This window comes from Chamaea fasciata, unplaced genomic scaffold, assembly GCF_029207755.1.
Source record: "Chamaea fasciata isolate MVZ Bird 193981 ecotype frontalis unplaced genomic scaffold, bChaFas1.0.hap1 SCAF_5, whole genome shotgun sequence".
NCBI lineage: Eukaryota > Metazoa > Chordata > Aves > Passeriformes > Sylviidae > Chamaea > Chamaea fasciata.
The window spans coordinates 29,607,753-29,630,944 of record NW_027094090.1 but is presented as its reverse complement, the minus strand read 5'-3'; the positions used below and the strand labels follow the sequence as shown (position 1 = coordinate 29,630,944).

Sequence of the window (23,192 nt, the reverse complement as noted above, 5' to 3'; positions counted from 1 at the left end):
ATGCGTGTGTGTACTTGCTAAAAAAACAATAAGAGTACATTTATCAGCAAAATCCTTTAGAAACAGAAGTTTAAAAGAAATTCATTATTGAAAAAAAAGTTACATTTTTTTGAAAAAATATAGAGAGAGATCTCATAGAGGTATACCAACTGCATTTTAAAAATCTTTTTTTTTTGTATGTTTACTGAATAGATAAGTACATGAACTGCAAGAAAGGAGAAAAAAGTCTAAATAAATATAAACAATACAATAATATAAGTAAAAAGATTGTTTAGAAAATGGGAATTACAGAGCAGTTTACATTACTTCATTGATGAAATATGATTGGATATTTTAAAATAAAATTATCTTGTTGCAATGCATGTAGGAAGAGGAGAGTTACCAGCACGGCCCTTCATGGCAATCTGAGAGCAGAGAAATTTGCAGTGTGTACACACAGATCCACTAAGTCAAATGAGAGAACGAACACAGGGCAATGGTCATTAGGCAGCCTTTATTCTAATTTTAAAGAGCAAATAATAGTTTGAATATTAGACCCCTCCCCCAAGCAAAGTAGCTAAACAACCCTGATATGTACAGTGACAACTTTATGTATTTGAAGATTACTTGTATATTTTTAAGCCACCCTAGCTAGTTAAATTATTTCTGAAATTACTTACTGAAACACAAGCTCGAGTGGAATTGTATTTTTCCTCTATTAAGCTTTCTGATGAGGACAATTTGCTTTTTATGAAAAGCCTGACTGATGCCACCACCTGCTAACTTGGGATCATTGTATCAGATGATTTCCTTCTACCACCTGCTGTATGAATAGAGATGGAATCCAGCTGATGTTTTGGCATTCTGGTGACAAGACTGTAGCTGTTTCTGTAGCCTGTGTTTTAATCTAGGCGTTTCCTCTGGAATATTCTGCTAATTTTAATTAGTTAAAAATTCTGCAAGTATGAATTTAAAAAATTGGAACCTGGTGACTCTGGTTTTAACAATTATACTTTTCTTACCTATAATTCAGTTTGGTTCTATACTATTTAAAAAGACTGAATTTATTTACCTTTTTTACTCAATTTGTGCTTGGTTTGTATAGAGTTAATTACCAATAAGATGCCAAGCCATGGAAGACGGCATAGTATCTGTAATAAAATCTCATTATGTACGAATTAGGATGCAGATTGTCCACGCCTTCTGGAAAAACAAAGAGGCAGCCATTCAGAAATTACCGTAAGTACTGAGTATTTTTGTCTGAACAGTTTAAAAGGAATGCAAACATGACAGAGCCATGTGTAATTTCTCCCTGTGAGCCCTGATTTGACGTTGCCAGTTTTAAAGAATGGGCAATTTCTAGGTAACTCACTATATTCACTTATCTACAGTTTCTTGCTTTATAGCAGCACTTTCCAGGAGGAAATGTGCATGTGAGCAAAGTACATGTATTCTCCTCAGAGGTCTGACAACCACTTAAGTCTTTTTGAGGCCTCTAGGTTATTCTGTGCCTATGGAACAATCTTACAAATTTATTAAGTACCAAATAAAAGTTCTCATTATTGCCTCCAAGTGTAATGAGAGAGCTTATCCTAATGCATGTGTGGGAGATACGTTAAAATTACAGTGGAACTAAGGGTTTCTCATCCTTTTAGTAGTACCTGCATTATTGAGTACAGAAGTGTAATACTTCTCTGGTTTTAGAAATGAATATGCTTAAAAGAAGAGGGAATTAGTATTGGGAAGAAAAAAAAAAGGGGAATGGAACTGTCTTGTTGACTCAAATTCAAAGTATTTTTTTTTAAATTACTGTTATTTAAAAATTGTCCATCTCGTGACTATCCAGGGTCTGAAATCAAATGAGCAGATGATTTTACGTCAGTGTTTAGCAAACGGGGTCTACAACACAACAACTTTTGCTTGGCAGGAAAGTCTTTGGGTTGTAAATAATAGTTATTTGAATTTTGCTAGTAGCATTAAACTTCCTGTCCCAGGGTAGAGAAAACACACACATTTTCTCTCAATACTGGCTTTAGACACATGCCTCAGTTTTGTATCTCTCACTGGCTTGAAGGTGCTTTATGGGTCTTACAAAAAGGGAAACAGTGACATCTCAGGAAAGCACTGCAAACTTATTAAATCAGTTTTTAAAGCACTGAGGAAAGTATCCTTGTACTGTCACACTGAATTCCCACAACTTATAAATGACTTTGGCGACCTGTCCATTCAGCAGTACGAACTCCAAATCTGTTCAGGACTGTAAGTACTCAAGGCATATATTTTATGTCCTGCTTGACACTATATAAAGTTATTACCTTTGTGTTCAGTGGCTGAACCAATTTTTTATTTTAGTTCCTTTGTTCAAACTTAATTTAAATATTTTTGTTCTCAAAATGTTTGACTAGAGGATATAAAAGAACTGGAAAAGCTTTCAGCTTGATGCCATTTCTTTCAAGCTCATGAAAAAGAAGTTTTGCCTAATAACTCTGACTTAGAGACTTCAAGAAGAATGATGTGGAATCCTTGCATTCATTTCTCTTTGGTGTCTTAATGAGATATGAAACAATGCAACAGAAAGCAGATCTAACTGCTATACGCTATACATCTGTTATATAGATCTTCTGATAGTGAAATGTTGAGTTTTTAGTGTAGGAGGAACATCATTAAGAAAACAAGGAACAAGCATGCCCAGTTTACTCTAACTCAAACAGTTAATGGAAACACAAGATCAAATTTCCTTTGGAAGAAATAGAATTAAACATGGATTTTCTCCTGAATGAATTCTGTAACTGCTGGATGGGATAAAACAACTCTCCTTAATCAGTTTTGTAAATCCAAAAGTAAATTCAGATGAAATGATCTACTGAACTAGTATTTGTTTATCAGAATAACAATTTCTCTGTTATCTCCTTGTGTAGAAAGGGCATCACAACTTTCTGCAATGTCAACATTTTCAATTTGGCAATCAGGAGATAATCTTTCAGAATTACTAAAGATGGAAACACAACATAGCTCTTTACACACAGCTTTGTATTGCTTTGCCATGGAAGCCCTCATGAGTGCATTCTCTTGGTGACCAGTTCAGCATTTTTCCTGCGAGTCTCCCAGTTGAGAAAAACAGTGTCTGAAAGAAGAAAAAAATATCCCATTTTTAAAAACCCAGAGAAACCCTGAGAAAAACCCAGAATGAAGATGGTAGTTTCTGGTATGCTAATTTAGTGACTATCAGCTGGCAGAGAGCTGACAACTCTTTTCCTAGAAGTTTCTTGCAGGACATGAAGCATATACTCTCGCCGGGAAAGCCTGTTAGTACTGTACATGATTTTCCTCTCCTTTTGCCTTCAGCAGTTTCATCGTCAGAGTTATGAGTTCTAACGCATGAATAGTATTCTAACAATGAATAACAATATTCGGTCAAGTAAGATACTGCAATGATCCATGAATTTTTGATGTTCCCATATTTGTGTCATATGCCTATAATGCCAGAACAGTGAAATTAATACAGAACAAGCTCACATCTCCTTTTGGAAAACTGCACTAGGATATGAGGATGTCTCTTGTGCTCTCAGTAATCTTTTCCACTATGCTATAGAACCACACCTAGCAGAGTGTTTGGAGTTCAGATACCTCTGGATCTTCCTAGTCTTTGTGCAGTTCACCACATGGACATATATTTTAATGCAAATCTCTGGTTTTGAAGAGTCTAATTCCTGCCAAAGCCAGCATGCCTAAATGGCACAGTGTACCACTGGGCAAACACTGAGTTAGCACAATTAGGAATCATTTCACTTGCTATTAATAATTTGATGCCCAATTTTATGACTGCTGTTAGTGTCTTGGAATGTTAAATTTATATTCTCTTGTAGACTAATTTTAGGTACTAACCAGAGTGGGTCTCTGAAAAAGGCTGCTGTCTAGGAGAGTGCAATGTGAGCCAAACTATCCTTGGCATAACTAACAGCGTTGATATGAGAGATGAATTGGACCCTATGTCTCTTTACTTTCTCTCCAGCCAGAGTAACAGCTGCACTGTGCTTGTGACTTAAAAAAAAAAAAAAAAAGCGCATGCTTTTTGGCAGTGAGTGCACATGTCCTTGGCTTCACACTAGAGTAGTTCTTATTTTTCAGAATTACTTGTATGAAATCACTTGTACATGTCAGGTTAGAGGTTTGTTTGTTTTTTTTTTTTTCTTTTGCATTCTTCTCTAGGAGTTTATGGTGACCCACATTTGCCTCTCCTTGAAATTCTCCCATCCAATTCAACAGGTGTTCTGTACTGATGGAGCACAGAGTGAAGTTTGGAGCAGAATTCCTGACCCAGAGTTAGCAGAAGGCACAAAGCAGTCTACCTCTGTCCTGTGTCACTGAGCCCCAGTACATCCTTGGTACTTGCTTGCACAATGCTGACTGCAATACTTTGTAGCTTGGCTTTCCCTCTTGGGGAATTTGTGATGATATCAAAGGGCTTGTCCTCACTTGTAACACAAAGAAATTATATCAATCTATCATAAGCTTCTTAAATTAGTAGTTATGACTGCCTGGTATATATCTGTTTGCAAATAATACTTTTTACCAGTCAGTTAGTATTTAATAGACAATGTTACAAAATTATTAATATAAAAGGATCTCATTAAAAGTAAGTGAAGCAAGTTTAAGTTACATGGTATGGTATTCCGTACCTTTCACTTTCTATGTAAATCTATATTTCACAGGATAAAACTTGACAACTTCACATTAACAAATATAAAAATTAGGAACCTTCTGTTACTTTTGATTAAGGAAAAAGTAAATTTGCAGACATTAAGCTTAGAGTAAGTCACCGCTGTTGAAAAACTACTATAGTGTGAATGTAGATAGTAGCAGAAACATACATATGGTGGGGAAAAAAATTAACTTTATTTTTCTGCAGCAGTATGTATCAAAATCACATGTCTGGTCATGCAGGAACAGCCCAGCTGCCAACACACAGAGAATACTGACTGACCCAGCCAGACACCTCCCTTCAACAAGCTCAGTGAGCTCCCGTGGCTCACTGCAGATGGAATTGTGCAGGAGGCATGGTGGGGCACAGATGGGAAGGGCTATGGGACAGGTGGCGAGCCAGGCTCACTGCAAGGCTCAGTGCCTGGACAGGGCCAGGCTGCTCCTGATGACAGGAGCCTTGGGCAACAGGGACTTGGGTCACTCTTGTCCCTGTGCTGGAGGTCAGCTGGCTCCATGGTATATATATATATATATAATATAGCATTATTATCTCAGGGTAAGTGTGAGATAAGTGCATGAATAAGAAAAGTGATTGCAAACCGGACAGATTTGTGCAATGTGCTTAGCATCCTGTCAAGAACAGTAAATAAGAGCCTGAAGGTCTGATTTAAATTGCATTCCACGAGACAGAAAAATGCCAAGATATAACAATAGAGAAGTAAAATATATATTTCATACAGTCTCCTTTTTAAAGTAAAATTAGTTTGTAAGTCTTTCTTTTAACAATTTCACTTATTTGTGAAATGTTCTTTGCCTTTTCTGAATGACTGATGTTTATGACTCTATTTTACACTGTGATTTTCAGCCAAAACCACTTACAAAAGACCAATTAAATAAAAAAATGGAGCCAAAAACAGATGAAAGGATTTAACAGCTAATCTATGGTTCTAAAGAAGAAAATTATTCGTTTTTCAGTTTCTGTTTTTACAAATCCTACTGTTTTATCTGATAAACCTTATCTACTGCAGCATTTTAAGTGCAAAATAAACATATTTGAGTAATCATGACCTAATTGCAATGCATTTTGTCCATGAAATCCTAGAGAAACCCCAAGGAGGACAGACTATACTTCTATTTCATTGACTTGCAAAGTAGCTGGTGCAACATGCTTAACTCCAAACATATCAACTGGAAGAGATGAGTGAAAAGAATAAATACTGTAAATAGATGGATTTATTTCACTAATGTAGGAGGCATTTTAAAGACAACTATTCAATAGCAAGCTTTAATGTCAATGCAGATTTAATGAAGTCAGAATACATTACATCTCTGAGAACTGCATTTGCAGATGTAAACCAGCATAGTTTCACTGCCTTAGCTGGTGCTTTACCAGTATATAACTTCTAGCCTTGAAAAATCTTACTAAAGATTCTCAGTTGTGTCCCCTTTCTTCTTCTGTTTCTTTGTAGTTGAAGACTATTTTCTCCTGATTATTCCCCTACATCACTGTTCTTTTAATAGGTATTTTCCTTTCCTTTTTCCTCTCCACTTCAGTCTTTTCAGCTTTCTACAAGAACTCTTTTAAAATGTTTGTTTCATAGAATCATAAAATAACCTGGGTTGGAAGGAAGCTCTGGAGGTCACCTAGGCCAATCTCCTGCTCAAAGCAGGACTAATTTAAAAGTTAATTCAGGTTGCTCAGGGCTTCCTGACCAGATGACTTCTAAGCATACAAAAGGATGGAGACTGCACAACCTCTCTGTGTCCTTTTTTCTGTACTTACCCCCCCTTTTTCTTTTTAATTTAGCTTTTAATATTTCATTATGGTTTTTTGCAGTTCTGCTTCTTTGAATAACTTCCATAATTCTTCATCTTAATTTCATTCTTATGCCTGTCTCTAGCCTTCTACCTCTAAGAGTTGTAGCAAACATACTATTTCCATGATTTCTGAATTTTCTGTTGTTCTTATTTTTCGTTGTAATAGAAATGTACCTCTTGCTTTGATATACAGGGTTATATTTGCTCCTCACAAGATTCAAACTGATGCCATATGGGTAGAGGTCAAATGAATGACCACAGCCTATTGCCCAAAGCCATTCAGGTAACTTGAACACTACTAGAAATGCCTCAATGCCCTGCCCTATTGTCCTTTGCTCCTGCACAGCTAACCCATCTTGCATTTGAAAATCAGACTTCTGTCTAATACCTGTAGAGCTTCAGTAGTTTTTGAAAGAATAATGCCTGCTAAGGACAAAAAGGTGTTCAAACGGCAGGCCTCACATTGCCTGGATCACCAGATTCATGTTTGGAAATTTACTTTTTGTTTCAGTTGAAAATTTGGAAAAAAGGTGCCTTAGCTGGCACTGGTTTTTGTACATAGCACTGACAGGAGCTACTGGAACATGTGTCAATCTAAATGAAGGTTGTCGATTTTAAATTGTTCTAAACAGTCGATCTTTAGGGAGAGATAGACCTTCAGTGTTTGCCATAGAAGAGCTGGGATTCCATTCTCACAAAGAATACAGGGAAATTTAAACACATTAAAATGAGATTTAAGAGAAGTAATTTTATTGCTTTTAAAATATTTGCATTTGAAGTAAATGTCTTTCCTAAAATACTAAAAATGCATACATTGTTAAAAAATGGAGTCATCTTATATTTGCTTTGAAGTGGTCCACAACAAAGCTTTGTGCTTGAATTGGGATCACTGAACCTTTGACTTACCCGGTGCTTAGTCCTTTTGTTTATTTTTACAAAAATTTTGGAAATCATAAACAAGGAAAACATCACATCTGAATCAGTGGGTATTTGCTTCCATTTAACAAAGTAGTACACATTTGCTTCATCACTGACAACCATTTAAGTTGACTGGGAGGAGATAACTTGCTGCACTCTGATAACTGCTTCAATGAGTAAAATCCAAGAAACGGGGAAATTCTAATTTACTGGAGAAATTGGAGGCATGTACAACAATTGCTCCTCTCAGTTTAATGTCATACTATTGTTTGTACATTTTATGGCAATGAAATCGAAGCACTCATCCTTAAACTTTGCTCTACTTTTGCTCTACTCTACTTAGTCCATGAGTGTTCTGCAACAGGACATCTCAGGGTACTGAAGTGGATCTTGTTCCTTCATGCTTCTGTGTTTGGCAGAATGGACGTCTCCCACCTCCTTTCTCACACCCAATTCTCAGGACAGGAGTTCTGTTTACCTATCCTGAGCAGTCTTCTCTGGTGTATGCAGTTTAAAAGAAATAGTTTGAAATTCTTGTTTCTTGTTGAATTTCTTTGATATTCATGGTATTTGGAGACAAAAGCTTTTTGTTTGCTTTCACTTTGCAGAACTCTTCAGATTTCAAACACGATGTTTTTCTTTTCATACAACTGTGCTTATCAGTGACCCCACACAGAGAAAACAGTTTAATATCCACTCTGAGAGCTTCTGTATTCTGAGGATTCAAGAAGAAATATGGTATTCCTGACAAGACCAAATATTCTCAAGATTATGCTGGATACCAAAACACATTGGAACAATCCAGGTATTCCTTCTACAATCCTGTACTCTTGACAACGGATGTATGGTTTTATTCTAGCAGCGAAGGCTGTTTTAGTACTACACAGCCTCACTCAAGGCCTGATTAGCCCATTCCCTCATTTCAGGAAAATAATATTCAAGTAAAGCAGATAATCCACACACTCCATGCGAGGGATGCCGGGCTCCCTGAACGCTGGGACAAGAAACTTTATGAAGACCTTGCCCAGAGAGAACAACCTGTTATAAATGACTACATCTATCACAAACCTAAGCAGGGGACCTGGAGCTAGAACAATTCCTATCTGTCGACACCGTGGTGTCAGGCTCTGCCCGGACATCCCCTTCTTTCGAAGCTGCGTGGGGAAACGGCTTCCCCCCAGAGCTGCGGGGCAGGGGCAGGTGATCGGCGGGGGCTGCGGCTGGATGATCCTCAATCTGTGGGACACTGACACCGCTGGATTTCACGGCACGGCCTCTGCCGCTCCCGGTGGGAACGCGGCGTTGCCAGGCTCCTCAGAAGCCCGTATTTTGGCTGGAGCGACACCTCTCGCGTGCGGTAACGCCGCCTGCACCCGGGGGTGTGGGGGGGTGTGGGGGCGGCGGGACGGGGCCGAGACCCCCGGGCCGCCCCCGGCCCCGCCGGGGAGCGGGGGCTGCCCTCCGCCGCTGGGCGGCCCGTGCCCGGGGGCGCTGTGAAGCGCGGGATGGCCCCGCCTGAGGGCAGCGGGCATCTCCGCGCCGCCCCGCCGGCCGCGGGGGCAGCGGCACGGGAGGCGGAGGCAGGGACGGGAAGGGAAGGGCCGCCCTCGCCCACCCCGGCGGCAGAGAGCGAGTTGGGGGAGCGGAGGCGAAGGGCGGGAGGAGAGGGAGCGCGGGCGCGGGGCGGCTTCCCGCGGGCGTGTGCGGGGCCGCGGAGGCGGCGGGACGCGAGGAGGGGAGCCGGGCGCATGGAGGAGCGGCGCGGTGCGGGGCCGGCTCGGGCGGCCGGCGGGCGCTGAGGCAGCGGCGGCCCGGGGGCGCTGCGGGCACGGCCGCCGCGGAGCGAGCCATGCGGGGGGCGAGGCGGCTGGCGACTCTGCTGTGCCCCCTCTCCCTGCTCGTCACCGCGGCGTGGGGAGTCCGCTTCCACCCCGGACAAGGTAAGCGAGCGGCAACAAAGGCGGCGTACGGCGAGGGGGTCTCAGCCCTGCGGCGGGCGCCGTGCCCTCCGGGGCAGCCGCCGCTCCCCGGCGGGCGGGAGGAGGGAGCGCTCGCTCCCGGGGGCGGCGAGCGGCGGGGCCGGGCGGCCGCCGCCGCGGGGTCTCGCCGGGCGTGCTGGCGGCAGCCCCCCGCCCCCCGGCTGTCACCGGACCCCGGGCTGGCGCCACGAATGCCGTGCCAGGAGCCATGCGGATGCCAGCAAGGGGTTGCTGCTGCTGTGTCAGGCTGAGCCTACTGCCTTCTGTTGCAGAGACCTTGGTGAAGCAGCTCTCCTCTTATGAAATCATCACACCTGTGCGAGTGAATGAGTTTGGAGAGGTTTTCCCGCACACGCATCACTTCAGAAGGAGGAAAAGGAGCTTGGAGGCACCGCTGGAGCCCGCTGCTTTCCGAACACATTACCAGCTCAGAGCATACGGGCAGGTCTTCCAGCTCAACCTGAGTGCTGATGCAGGCTTCGTTGCTGCTCAGTACACGGTGGTGCACGTCGGGGCCCCGCAGAAGCAGTCGTCCCCTGACTTGCGCCACTGTTTCTATCGCGGGCATGTCAATGCCCAGGAGACGCACATGGCTGTCTTCAGTATCTGTGGTGGTTTGGTAAGCATGTTGGTCACTGCTTCCTGTCTCCATTCATATTCTTCTCGCTGAAAGAAGTGTAGTGGGATGCCTTTGCTGGAGAGCTAAGCTGGAAATTCTTGGGCACCATTCCAAGTAGTTGGTCATGAAATGTCTTGGCATCAGCAGTGTGCAGTCATGATGATACTTCGCTGGTGGGATGTAGAAATGCCACTTTCAAAGGATCTGTTGCTAGCCAGTAATACAGTTGGTTGATGTAACTCCTGACACCAAGAGCGTTAAAACAGAGGAAAAAACATGCCTTAGAAACACAGTAAGCTATTGACTTGATAAAATGATGCCGTCAGTTAGCATCAGTTATGTGTTTGTAGCTTAACAGATACTGTGGTTGTGAGTGAGGAGTAATAGTAGTTGAGATGGTGAGAGAAGAGCTGGTGTTGATCAGTTTCTTCCTCAGCTTTCAACAAACTGTCAAGGTGTAGTTATATCCTAATAAGTGTGCAGCAGTGCTCTCTAAACCCATTTCTGCCAAAAGGGAACAGGAAATTTCCTAACTTCAGTGTCTGTGAAACTTCTTAAGAATTGATTTGAGTAGACAAATCAAAACTGCAATGATATACATTCTGTACTTATCCCTTGATAGCATTTATTATGTCTTCCAAAGTGATAATGAGGAAATAGTATCACACAACTGTCTTTGAAAACAGTTGTACTGTGTTGCTAAATTTTATAGTTTTATGCCTAGAAACATGAAGACTGATACCTTGTGCTTTACCACATCACTACCTATTGAAATGCCGTGGACAAGTTGTGTGACATGCACACTGTAGAAATACAGCATCGTAAATATTACTGTGAATTTAAGTTGGTGTTGTTCCATTTTTTTTTTTTTGCAGTCACTCAGGAAACTCAAGGTGCAAGACTCTTATTTTTGTGACCTCAAGAAAATCCAACTTCATATACTAGGCTCTTTGTAGTAGCCTACACAAAATAGAATGCAATTGGTTGGATGTATTTAGGACTGTTTAATGTGTATTAAAAGAAGGTCATGCACAGGATAGAAGAGAGAACCAGAAATAACTGCTATTTGAGAGACACACCTCTTTCTTTTGCTTCTTGGGTATTTGGATATTTACTATCTCATCTCTGGGTTGAGGTGTGTGGGCTTTGGATAGTCCTTGAAAATTAGTGGAGAAGCAAACATTTGAAAACAGAAATTCTGTATTCATACTACGTTTTGTCTATATATCTTGCTTTACAAACAACTTTTATTGGTTCTTGACTACAATATCCAAAACCCAATTCAAAACTATACCAAACACCTTAATATGTTTACTAAGAGATGGAAAGATGAGGTATCACAAATATGGTTGGTTTTAGTTTATTTCTTCCATGTTTTAATAGATCGCTCAAATGCCATGTCATTGAGAATAGTGGCATACTATATGCAGAACATATACAAGAAGTTCTAAGAACTTCTACTTTCATAACCTTTGCTGCCTGTTTGAATTCTATTCCTGTAAACTCTTGCTTTGCAGTACTTGAAGGGGCCATGTGCATCAAAAAGAACTTTTCTGCAAAACGTACTTGCTGCTGTTGAAAGTTGTCTCAACTACCTTATTTATCAGTTCTCAAATTCTTCATCACAAGACCATCTTCTTGCCTGCAACAAGCTGAATATCTCACTTCTTATTTCTCCCTGCCTCCTCCTTACTGATACATTACAGTATCGTCATGAATGTGTGTGGTCAGAAATCACTGAGTGCCTTTAAGTTAGGCCTTTTCCTCTTCCGGATGAGTCCTGTGAACTTTCACTGCAACTTCCAGCTGTACTTCATGTCCTAAGCCAGTGTCTGGCTCTCAGAGTGCCCAGTCTGAGCCACCAGCAAAGACTTTTGTGTCCTGCTGCTCTCAGGACTTTCTCTCAGCTCTCATTTCACTTTCTGCGCAGGCAGATACAGCCTTGGAGGTTGTGTAGCATAGCCAGTGTTGTGTCCACTTTCCCCTCTCTGGTGGAGGTTTTCAGAAGAGGAAGCAGAGCCTCCATGGATGCTGTTGCACTTCTGTGGGATGTAGTTTTCCAGGGAGGGATTGTTTGGTGGTCAGAGCCAGCTGGTTAGCTGTAACTGTACTGAGTGTCCTCCCATCTGATTTTGGACCTTCAAGCTAATGTTCTTCCTCATCCTCATGGATTCGAAGCAAATGTTTTCTGACTTGTGTGACTGCCAAAGGAGAAAACTTCTTTGGAGTTGAGAGAAGAATGAATGTGAAAAGAGGGAACTATGGACCAGGTGGAATTGTCCTGTGAGATCTTGTTCTCCGTGAATGCATTCCCTATTCCTAGATAGGACTATCAAAAAATTAGTAAAGAGATGTTTTCATCCTCAAAGTTTTTAAAATTTCATGGGTTTGTGCATTCAGTAAATGTACCTGCAAAAATAATTAGTCAGTTATTGCTCTTCTAATGAACAGTGCCATGTTTCATGAGTGCATCCAAACATTTAAAGTCTGACTGCTGCTGAGGTAAGATACTATTTATTGGGAGCAAGAGAGTAGAAACCATGCTATTGACTCAGTAGCCTTGCACTATATTTATTTTAAGTAAAATCCTTTCTCTTTTTAGGATCACTGAACTTGAGCTTAGTGTATGGAAGTTTAGATACTGCTTTGAACTGCTAGGTATAATTTTATCTTCCAGCTTTGCATATATAAGGGAATTGCTTATATTTGACCAATGCTGCAAAAGCTAGGGAGGAAAAAATGACTTGTACTTAGTTATAAAGGTACAGGAAGTGTAATATTGGAATTTTTAAAATTGCTCTGGATATGTGCCTGAGTGACGTGAAGTGAAACCAGGTACTTGTGTTCACTTTATCCTGTAGGCATCTATCCTCAAGGTCTGACTGCATTCATTCACAGCTTCTTTCCTCCTCAAATTCCTTCTTTTCGTTTTTTTGCATTCTCAGGTTGAGTGTGTTGTCCCCCTCCACTCTGCTTTGCCATTTCACCCTCTGTTAAGCCTTTTCCTTCATGTCCTAAGAGCACCTACAGCCCAGAGTACCCATGGAACATTGCTTAATGGCTCCTGACACCCTGTATGCAGTTTTGTTGTGTTACATTTCAGAGCATGCCCTGGGTTCAGGGGTACAAATGGCACAGGGAGGTTAGGAGGTCAGTAGGGAGTCTGTAATTGCGAGGAGGGAGTGTGTAATTAGGGAACTTTGGGATCCATCAAAGGCAGAAGGTCATTTGGAGTGATGGCCTGAGTGCCTAGCTGAACATCTGATCACATACAGACATATTTCTTGCGTCTTTAGAGTAATTTGTGAGATTTCATGCTTTATTTCACTTTTTTTCCTTAAGTTCCATCTTTTTTACTTTTACTGCATTAGTCAGTTATAGCTTCCTGCAAACATAGGGAATGGGATCTGTCCCTGGATGCATGTAGACTGAGGAGACCTTTCAAATGTTATGCAGACAGCAAAATCAAAGAGGTAAACCCCCAAATTATTAAAAATAAACTAACATTTGAGAACATGTGACTTAGGAGTTTAATGGCAAATACAAGCTAATCCCAGTGAATGAAGTGTCTTATAAATGATGATAGCTCCCTTATTTTAACTAGAATGCACCTTCAATTCCTAACAGGACCCATCTAAAGAAAGGAGGGTTTTTTTGGCTGTGTTTGTTTGTTTGGGGTTTTTTTCGTCATCCTGAATGAATGCTATAGAAACAGTTTGTTTAGTCTTTTGAGAAACCTGGGGGCAGTTTTCAGGGTTTAGAAGGGTGTTAACTGATGCTGAGGATAGTTAAAATCAGTTTTTTCTGAGCTAGAAGAATGCTTAAGTGCCCAAGGTGTTTTATTTGACTGCTGTGAGAGAGGAAAAAAATGAGAAAGAAGAAAAAATTACATTCTTTTGGGTATCTGGTCTCTAGTGTGTAGGGCAATTTCACATGTTCACTGACTGGCAGAAGTTAGGAGTAGAAAAGTACACATGAATCTCTTCTTGCATGGATTTGCCAGCTGTCAGCTTCCTGCAGTCCAGGAAGGCAAGACCACTTTGTTCTACTGTAGCTTTGGAGTGTGACAAGTTTCTTCTTCAGCAGCTCAAGGGAGCCCTTTGGTAATGCTCTCTTACTGCATATCAGACACTTTGTCTGGAAAATAGCAGGAGTACGAACCGAAGTGTGGATCTTCACAATCCTCAGCACAGGAGGTTGTGTTTATTTTTTATTCATACGGGTCAGCGAATCACCTTTCTGAGAGGTTTTGAAAACAGCTCTGTCTGGTGCTGTGAATGGGTAAAGTGGCTGATTTTAAGGAAAAGTAAGCAGCCCTGGAATGTGTCTTAAAAAACTGTGCTTTTTAACTGTTTGGTTAAAAAACCCAACAATCCAAAGCCCAAAAACTTGCTAGAAGCTACTGCTAGCATAGCGAGCATCTAGTTTCTTGTGGAGATCTAGTGCAGGTAACAAACTCCAGATATTTGCTCCCTGGTTTTGTGCCTCTTAGTGCTAACAACCTCAGTGAGTGAAACTACATTGTTTCTTCCAAGAAACTTTAACACTTGTAACTGAAAAATATGCTTACCTTGATGTAATTTAATGCTTTAACTTCTAAGCTGTCACTTCAAAAAAGTTACTTTCTAAATCTGGAGGACAGGATAGTTTCAGCTTTTGGGTTGCATTTATAATGCTATGAGCATCCATAAGGTACATACTGGATTTCATAGTTTTTTATCTTAATGTGCCAATTCCATCATTAGCTATGAAAACAATCCTATTAAAAAGTCAAGTCAAGGCAATTGATTCTTGCTTGAGCAAACAGTCTTACTGCTACTGGCTGGGTGGTGTGAAGACTTTCACTTAGTAGTTCTGGTTTCTCATGTCATACATGCATATAAGCTGAGACTCCGCCTCTGGATCTCCAAAACAGGAAGAGTTTCAGTGCTTTCATTATAATCTTGAGCATTTTTTTTCTGTCTCTCATCAGTACAAAGTGGTTGTAAAAGGTTTTACTTTGCAAGTTTAAGAGAAAATGTTCTTTCTTTTTGGCTTACTATTGTAAAATAGTAAGACAATTTCGGTCCCCCGTACAGCTGTTTTAAAACCCCTGAAACTTCTCCAGTTTGTTTTCTTCAGACTCTTTGCATCTCAACTTTTCCTGGAAGTATTTCCACAGATGCTATACCTTCACACATGGGCCAGCACAGATTGGCAAGCACAGATAGCAATTGCAATTGTAAACCTGAGAAGATCCGTGGAGTTGCGGATTGTGCCGCTGAAGGTCCGTCACAGAAAATGTTTTAGCAAAAGCAGTAGAACCTTAGAACCTGCCTGTTCACCAGCAAAATTCTGCAGAAGTTGTCCTTTGAACAGACTGGATGTGCCTATGTGACATTTTATGTCAAGAGTGCTCAGCCATCGCTGGCCTGCCTTCTGCACTTGTCCTGTGTCTAGTGGCCTTTCCTTGGTGGCTACTTGGGCACATTCTTTGCCCGTATGTTTGCTAAATAAATTGTTTTGGTGGCTACAGTTTGTTCTCAACTGCTGCTTTTATTGTTTGACTTTGTGTGACACAGGTGAATTTGCTGGTATGCTCTGGGCGGCCAAAGGATCTTTGATTTACTTGTATCTATTTGTATATATACACACACATATTCATTCACGAGGGAGTACACAGAAGTTTCTGTGTCAGGGGAGGGCAGAGTACACAACATATGGATCTTTGCTGTCACTAAACTAAATTACTAGTATGCAAATAGGTGTGTGTTTGGAGGAGGGGGTTGTGGGGGGGGGGGTGTTTCTTTTTTTGTCTGAACTTAATGCTTTCAGTCCCAGGTGGCAGCCAACAGTTAGCTGTCATGGATCTCAGGAAACTTTGTACTCTTGGGGAACAGATAGGCTTCCCACATGAGATAGTGTATCTGCAATAGTCTCAATTCTCATTCTGTTTCAGACATACCCTCATGTAGAAAATGTCAAGATTAAGGTAGCAAAGGCAGGCACTGAGAACAGCTAATACCTTCTGGGAATGCACATATTGACAGAAGTACTCAAGGTAGCTTACTGTGTGGCTGACTAAGGTGAAAATAACTTTAAACACTAAAGAGCTTGTGTGCTCTTTAGTGATAACTCCCTGTGATGGTGCTTATGAGGTCAAAAGGACTGTACAGAGTTATTCATCTTCCAGTGAGAAAAAAAGGTGGTTCTGCATTTACTTAAAAGCATCAAAACTAGGAAGTTCTCTTTAAACAGAGATAAATTGTAAATGTAAATTTGCTTGACAATTTCTGAGACAGGCAACATGATATAATGTAGTTTTCTCCAAGATAAAGTGTATGGATCCCCGCGGTCTGTGTTCTGTCAGAATAGTTTAGGTATTAAAACCAAATCCCCTAAAACTCAAAGCCTACAACCCACTCCGTCCCAAAGTAACCCCCAAACAAACAAGAAAATCCCTTCATGTATTTTGTTTTGCTAAATTCAACAGGTATTGCAAGATAACTGCTTTTCTCTAATGGCATCTCCATGTATACATCTATTTTTAAAAAGTTGTTATGCATATTTTTAATTGACTTGTCTAGCTTTTCCACCGTGAATTGTATATAAAGGTAAAAATAAATAAATTATGCCTCTCTCTTCCGTTCCACTCCAATGAATCTTGTTAATTTCCATGAACTTCTGCTCTTTCCAGGTGATTTTGAGATTTTTTTTAACATTCTCACAAATTGTCTGCTATTTAGCCCCTCTGTTTTTGCTACAAATTTTATTTAGAAACTCCTGAAATACAATTTTCACCAATCTTCAGCCAGACTGCCTAGAACAGCTTCACAAAGGAATCCTCAGGGTACCTAGTGCCTATACTTCCTGCAGGAATAATCTTTCTCCTTTATGTTCCTTGTTTCTGAGTGAAAGTAGCTTGGCAGTAAGGCACTGGATCCAGTGCTGTGGTTATCGTAGGATTATTGGTAAGGTGTGGTCTAAACATAAAAATAGGTAAAATCTCTTTAAGCATTTACATGGAACTTAAATTTCTATCTGGAATGAAGAAATTTTATCCAAGTAATGATTAGGTGTCTTTGCAGACCAAAACACTTCCAATCATAGGGGAATGCCCCAACAATACTTTTAATGGTGTGATTACGGTCAGCTCATGCTATCTTACCACAGAATTTGTAAGATGTAGTTAGATTCTATAACATACTTTAGCATTTTATTTTCTAAGAACTTCAAAAATAATGTTGCTTTCAATCACTTCTAAAAACATATTCTACCAGAAAGCATTTGTTGCTAGATATTTCTTCCCTGCTGCTTAGCTTGTGTTATTATTTATGATTTTATTACTGTTTTCTTATTTCTGTTGTATTAGCTCTGATCTTAGTAATTAGCTTGAACTGCTATCTCTTATTGTGTTTCTAGCTGAATTATCTTCTAGCGGAAATACTTTTTCCAGATGTTGGCAGTGCACTGTGGTCACTAATACTTTTTTCTTTAATTAGGCAATGCTTCTGAAGTCTTTCATCATAAAATATTGTAACAGTGAAGCAGGAAGAAAAAGGGGGAGGGATTCTTTCATGATTCAAGAGCTTTGAATAAACAAAAGGGGAGGGATAGTAGAGGTGAAGAGAATAATATAAAAGGAAGGGATTTAAATTTACTTTGTCTGTTAAAGTGCTCTTGCAAGTTTTTAAGTGAGTTAAGAAGCCGTACTTCAAGGGCATGAGAAGTACTTGAGGACAGGAGTGGCGCTTACCTGGGAGGGAGTCTGCCAGTTTAGAGTGAAGTTTTCCAGAGCTTCAGTTGTTCTTTTAGAGTTTTTATGAAAGTATTCCAATTGTGCTGTTGGACATATTAATTCCTCATTTCTGAAATCTGCTATATATCCCTTATGTTTTCCATGTATTCTGCAAACTTTATAGACAAAGATAGAATTTGTATATGGGGATGGTACATTCTTTAACCATAATTTTGCAATATTTACTTCTATAACTCTTGCAATACAGTTAATATTGGTCAAGACTATAAAGTTTTAAGCCACTTTAAACCACTAAATCATACTATATAGTGAGTAGCTGTGTTGATCCCGTGAGCCTTGATTGAGATCATTGATAATATTTTAAATCAAAAAAAAAAAAATTATCATTCTCATGTGGGCTTTCTCATAAATTTGCTCAAATCTATGCATATGCAGGGTTCAGGGTAGCACTCTTCCTTTGGACCACTTATTTATGATGTGCAAGAGACTGTTTTCAATTTTGTACTCTACTTCTACTGAAGAGATCTTTTAAATGTACTTTTATCTCTTTATCTGAAGAACAGAAATAGAATGTTTCAGGCAGATTTCTTGTTGGATGATTTGAGAGGCATCTGTAGACGATAAATAAATCCAGTTCATTTCTGATTTAATTTCCTTCAAATGCTTGGGCTCCTGTTTTAACAACCTGCCTCTGTACATCTAAGTGACTTTATTTCATTTTACCAAAAGTATTCTTCGTTTGGATCTCACATCTCTTTTCCTTGTGTCCAAGATGCAGCAATTGCTCCATTTGTATCAGCAGAATCTGTCACCACGTGAAGTATCACTTTCCTGACTGGAGTACTGTAAACAGACAGTGTAACTGGTTACTGAATTTCTGTAGATGCATGTGTTAGGAAAAGGAGGGGCTAACCATGTGTTTTCATAGCAGATTTAAAGGGTTGGAATGTGTCGCCACAGGTTCCATGTCTCCTTTGGCTTTGAATGACAAATATCAAATGCCTTTCTTAAGACAGAACACTGTTTACATCTCTTAAATTTTGCTCTTTCTCACATAAAACATAGTGAGTTCTTTTCAGTTGAGATAGATGTGCAAAAATTTGTCATCGACTGCTGATAGGAGGCTTTCATAACTACTCAGTGGTAGTAGTTGCTTTTTTACTCATACGTTGTTGAAGAGGAGAGAATTCATTGTAGGAATGAATTTTTGCATTATAGATTTTTGCTCAGCTATTTCTTCCATATCTAGACAGGTCGTTGATCCTGGGCTACTGTGTGAGAATCGGCGGGCCAAAGAGTGAGCAAAAGGAAGCTTGACAGCTTGATTCTGTTTTCCTAAAATGGTTGTCCCAAGTATCTATAAAATTGGACTCTCCAGTCTTAAGGACATGACTGTACCATCTCGTGTTAATCTTTTGATGTAATAAAAAAAGCAAAGAATAATTCTGAGGCCATGAATGAAAATAGATGATTCTGCCCTTCCAGCTGTCCGTCCTAACTTTTCGGCCTGTAAATTTGTGGTCTATTTCGAAGTGAAGAGGCTCAGTCAAAAACATGCAGAGTTTTTGGGTTTTTTTAGAATAAAATCTTAAAAGCATAGAGCCTTGTTCTTGCAGTTAATCTTTTCCAATGGAAATCTAATATTCTGGTAAGTTTAGTTTAGATTGTAGTACCAACTTTTTCCTTATTAGTTCTGGAGTATTGTTCTTATAATCTTATGTGTATTGTAACTGGAACCATTCCTTTGTAAAATCTGAAAGTCTGTTTTTTTGGAAAAACCTTTGAAGAAACAAACCCAGCTTATCTGCTCCTCCTGTTTGAAAGAATAGGAGGGTAGTAATATGTGTGTGGGAAATAAAGCAGGAACAATAAAGTTCTTGCTTAAATGTGGAAGAACATGCTTCAAATATGTATTATGTACAAAGATGAATTTTGGTATATCAGGAGAAAAGAATTAATTAGCATGTTAGTGTTGACAAATAGTATGGGGCCAGATTTATGATGTTTTATTAACTGGGACTTCATAATATATGTAATAAAACATGAATCTTAACAAGAAGAATTGATGCTTTGTCCCTGAGTGACAGGCTCTTGTCTGTCCCTGTCATTTACCCAAAACATTATACCTTAAGACTAGCAGACAAGCTGTGGCATGTCTGTTTTCCTGAAGCCCTTTCCAGGCTGTTCTTGGTACACTCGATCTGCTGTCCTCTACAAATTACATGCCCTGGAAACACTGGATGTGAGAAGGCTAAACTGAATGTATAAAGGATCCAGCATGAAGACTACTTGCAAAGAATTTAAATGAAACTGAGGGGAAAAAGTTCTTCTGTGAGTTAGATTTAAACAGTCTTGGAATGAAAATGCTATTTAGCTGTCTTTTTTTTTCTCTTTGTTCTGTGACAAAGTTGGTGCAGAGGATTCATCCACAAGGTGTTGGCAATATCTCTAATAATGTTATGTATCAGGGAAAATGGGCTTCAGGCATGTGTCAGACTAACAGACTGTTACAGATCAACAACTGATAACTGCTTAAAAGGATCCCAAATTCAAGGGGATATTGTAATTCCAGTACAATGCCCTGGACACTGAAGTAGTCTGCAGCAGTTTTTAAAAGATTTAGTAGGTTGCTTGAAAAAGCACTCTTCTTTCTTCTGTTCTCATTTATCCTGCTCTGCCACTCTTTTTATAACCTTGAGTTTAAAGGTTGACATGAACATTTAATCTCTTAAACCGTATTATGTAGATTATTGCTATTGTTTTATTGGTCAATCTTATGCCTTACTGGCAAAACATTTATCAGGGTGTAGTGTACCTACTCACTTGATGTGTTTAATTGGCTGAAGTGGGGAAGTTGCTAAAAAGTTTGAAAATAATTTGATGAAATTCTTGCATGTTTTTTCCTCCTCATAGTCTCCTGAGGTGGAGTACTTAAGCCATAGGAAATTATGAATTCGGTTAGAAGTGCAGTGAGAAAGAAGAGAGTCAGCTTTAGGATTTCATAATTGAAAGGATTATGGGGCAGGGGGCTGGGGGAAAGGAGCTTAATTTTTGTGCTTTGTGTATGTGCCAGTGCTTTTGTTAGTAATCAGGTTACTGTGGTTCTCATTACACAGTTATCCATGTGTGTCTGTGGTGTCTGGGGACGGGTGTGTGTTGGGGGAATCAAGGAGAAAAACACTTTAATAGTGTCAACTTCGAATTTCTCGTGTTCCAGTCAAAGATCTTCAAAAAGAATATCATGTTAACACTGTTTCTAATCTATGGGGAAAATGCAATTGTAGAAGAAGAATATTATATAAATTATGTTAGAGACAGAAGGCAACAAATCAGTCCAGAATTTGGACAGCAGTCAAATTCTGAAGTTCTTAATGGCCTCTGGTCTCCTTTGCATAGTTCCCAACTGGTCCTGCTTGGTTAAAGTTTCTCTTTATTATTGTGATTTCCTTTGTTTCATAACTCTTATGGTAAATACCTTTGATACATTGTTAATATGCAAGGTAGTCTGAATTATTCTGGTGGGGCAAGTTCCTAAAAGCAAACTTCTCTTGCCTTACCTTCCAGGTTTCACTGGAGTTTTCCCTGTCTCATGTGCATGTGTATTATCATTAACTTCAAATTATTATCATAAATTGCTTTTATTTCAATGAGAATTATTTTTATATCAGCATTTTCAGTGAAAAAATAATTCAATTACTTACTTCTCTTACTTTCAGATGGGCACCTTCAAGGCACATGATGGTGAATACATTTTAGAACCTCTGATGAAAGCAGATGGAGGTGAACATGAAGATGAACATAACAAACCACATCTTATATACAGGCATGATGAACTTAAAAAAGAGTATCAGAAATCCCATAAACCTTGTGAAGTTTCAGGTATAGTCATCCTTTAAATTTCATTGTGCCTTTTTCAAATGTGTTCACAGATGTTCTAAAGGAAAATAAAGCTCAAGATTTTACTTCATAAATAATTTTTCTCCACAGTGTGCCATTAGAACCTACACATTTCTTTCACATAGGCTTGTCAGCTGCCCCTTTTGTTTGTGACAGTGGCAAGTTCAAAAGTAGGACAGAATGTGCATATAAAAAAAATCCATGATACTGCAAGAGCTTCGGTGTGGGTTTGCTTTTGCACCTACATTGTCCCATATCTAGATCCACAGGAGTTGTTGCTTATATTTACGAAAGATAATGAAGTTACTGCAAGTCTAGCAGATAATAAATGACATCTGTCTTCCTTAATAATGGAAGTATGTAATATTACCCATTAATTTATTATGATCTAATGTAAAAGTTTGTCCTTATGAGTATTGTAATAATTTATTCATGCTGCAAATTTATAATATTTCATTTTATTTAAGGTTAAAGGAAGGGGGTCAACAGAGCTTCTGCCCTGGACTTTCAAAGGGTGGACTTTGGCCTGTTCAGGGCACTGATTCAAAGTGTTCCTTGGGAAACAGTCCTTAATAACAAAGGTGTCCAGGAAGGCTGGACATAATTTAAGAGAGAAATTTTACAGGTGCAGGGGAAGGCCATCCCTATGTGTTGAAAGATGAGCAGGGAAGACCAGATCCTGGGCTGAACAGGGAATTTTCACTAGAACTCTTCTTGGGGAATATCTATATAGATGGTTAAAAATATAAAGATAAAAAAGAAAAAAAAGCTTGGGTGACTAGCGTTATTAATTTTGAAATTTTTTATAATATATTTTATATTTGGAAACATTATTTTGAGAATTCTGCTTTTCCGTAGATAGTAAGGACAGAAGAAAACCATTATGTCAAGCAAATATTCTTATTCCCATGCTTTTTTTAAAATGATAAATAGTATGTGCTGAACCAATTTAGAGGTCTTTCAGTTTGTTTTGTGTCTTTTTTTTTCTTTAATCTAAACAAGTTAGTATGACAAAAAGGCTTCAAGCATTAAGAACATATTAATTTTCTCCCTTTTCATTTTTTGGAACAATTACATAAGATTGTGAGCTGGGGTTTACGTCATTTTGGAAGGAGTGAAGTTGCAGAAATGTTTACGAAGAAAAGCTTTTAAGTTTCTGTTCTTCTAGAGAAGAGATGTGTCTCCTTTAATGCTAATCTTGCTTGGTTATTCATATCCATTCATATTTATATCCTTTCTTCACAGAGGAACAAATTATATCACTACTTGGAACCATGAGAGTTTCTCTAATAAGGGAACCTTGACAGAGGATATGGAGGAATTAAGCATTCAATACATATTTTTAGTTTGAGATTGGGCTGTGATGATTCTAAAATTGTCTACCAAATCTTTTCTCCACTTTGTATTGTTTTCTTCTAAAACTAATATGCCAATGAAAAAATGTTTTGTAACCCTGGTATATGCCTTACTCAGGTCAGGAAAGGATATTTACGGCATTTCCTCAGTCCATAAGGTCTGTTTTCTTAATGTGTGGTAGCTC

General features: G+C 39.4%; 1 protein-coding gene and 1 long non-coding RNA gene across 2 annotated transcripts in view; both read left to right on the top strand.

Annotated features, from left to right (window-relative positions):
* The first annotated feature begins 853 nt into the window (after window positions 1-853).
* Window positions 854-8,714, top strand: LOC136290168 (uncharacterized). The gene is made up of 5 exons (XR_010721017.1): window positions 854-941; window positions 1,085-1,218; window positions 6,695-6,784; window positions 8,028-8,224; window positions 8,346-8,714. It is a non-coding gene; the product is annotated as an uncharacterized lncRNA (long non-coding RNA).
* A 458-nt stretch (window positions 8,715-9,172) lies between these two features.
* The window catches only part of ADAMTS20 (ADAM metallopeptidase with thrombospondin type 1 motif 20), an 88,986-nt gene continuing 74,966 nt past the window's right edge, over window positions 9,173-23,192 (top strand). The window contains exons 1-3 of the mRNA XM_066183111.1: window positions 9,173-9,359; window positions 9,671-10,017; window positions 21,472-21,634. Of these exons, the coding sequence (XP_066039208.1) occupies window positions 9,269-9,359; window positions 9,671-10,017; window positions 21,472-21,634 (601 nt within the window). The 5' untranslated portion in view covers window positions 9,173-9,268. The remainder of the gene's footprint in view (window positions 9,360-9,670; window positions 10,018-21,471; window positions 21,635-23,192) is intronic.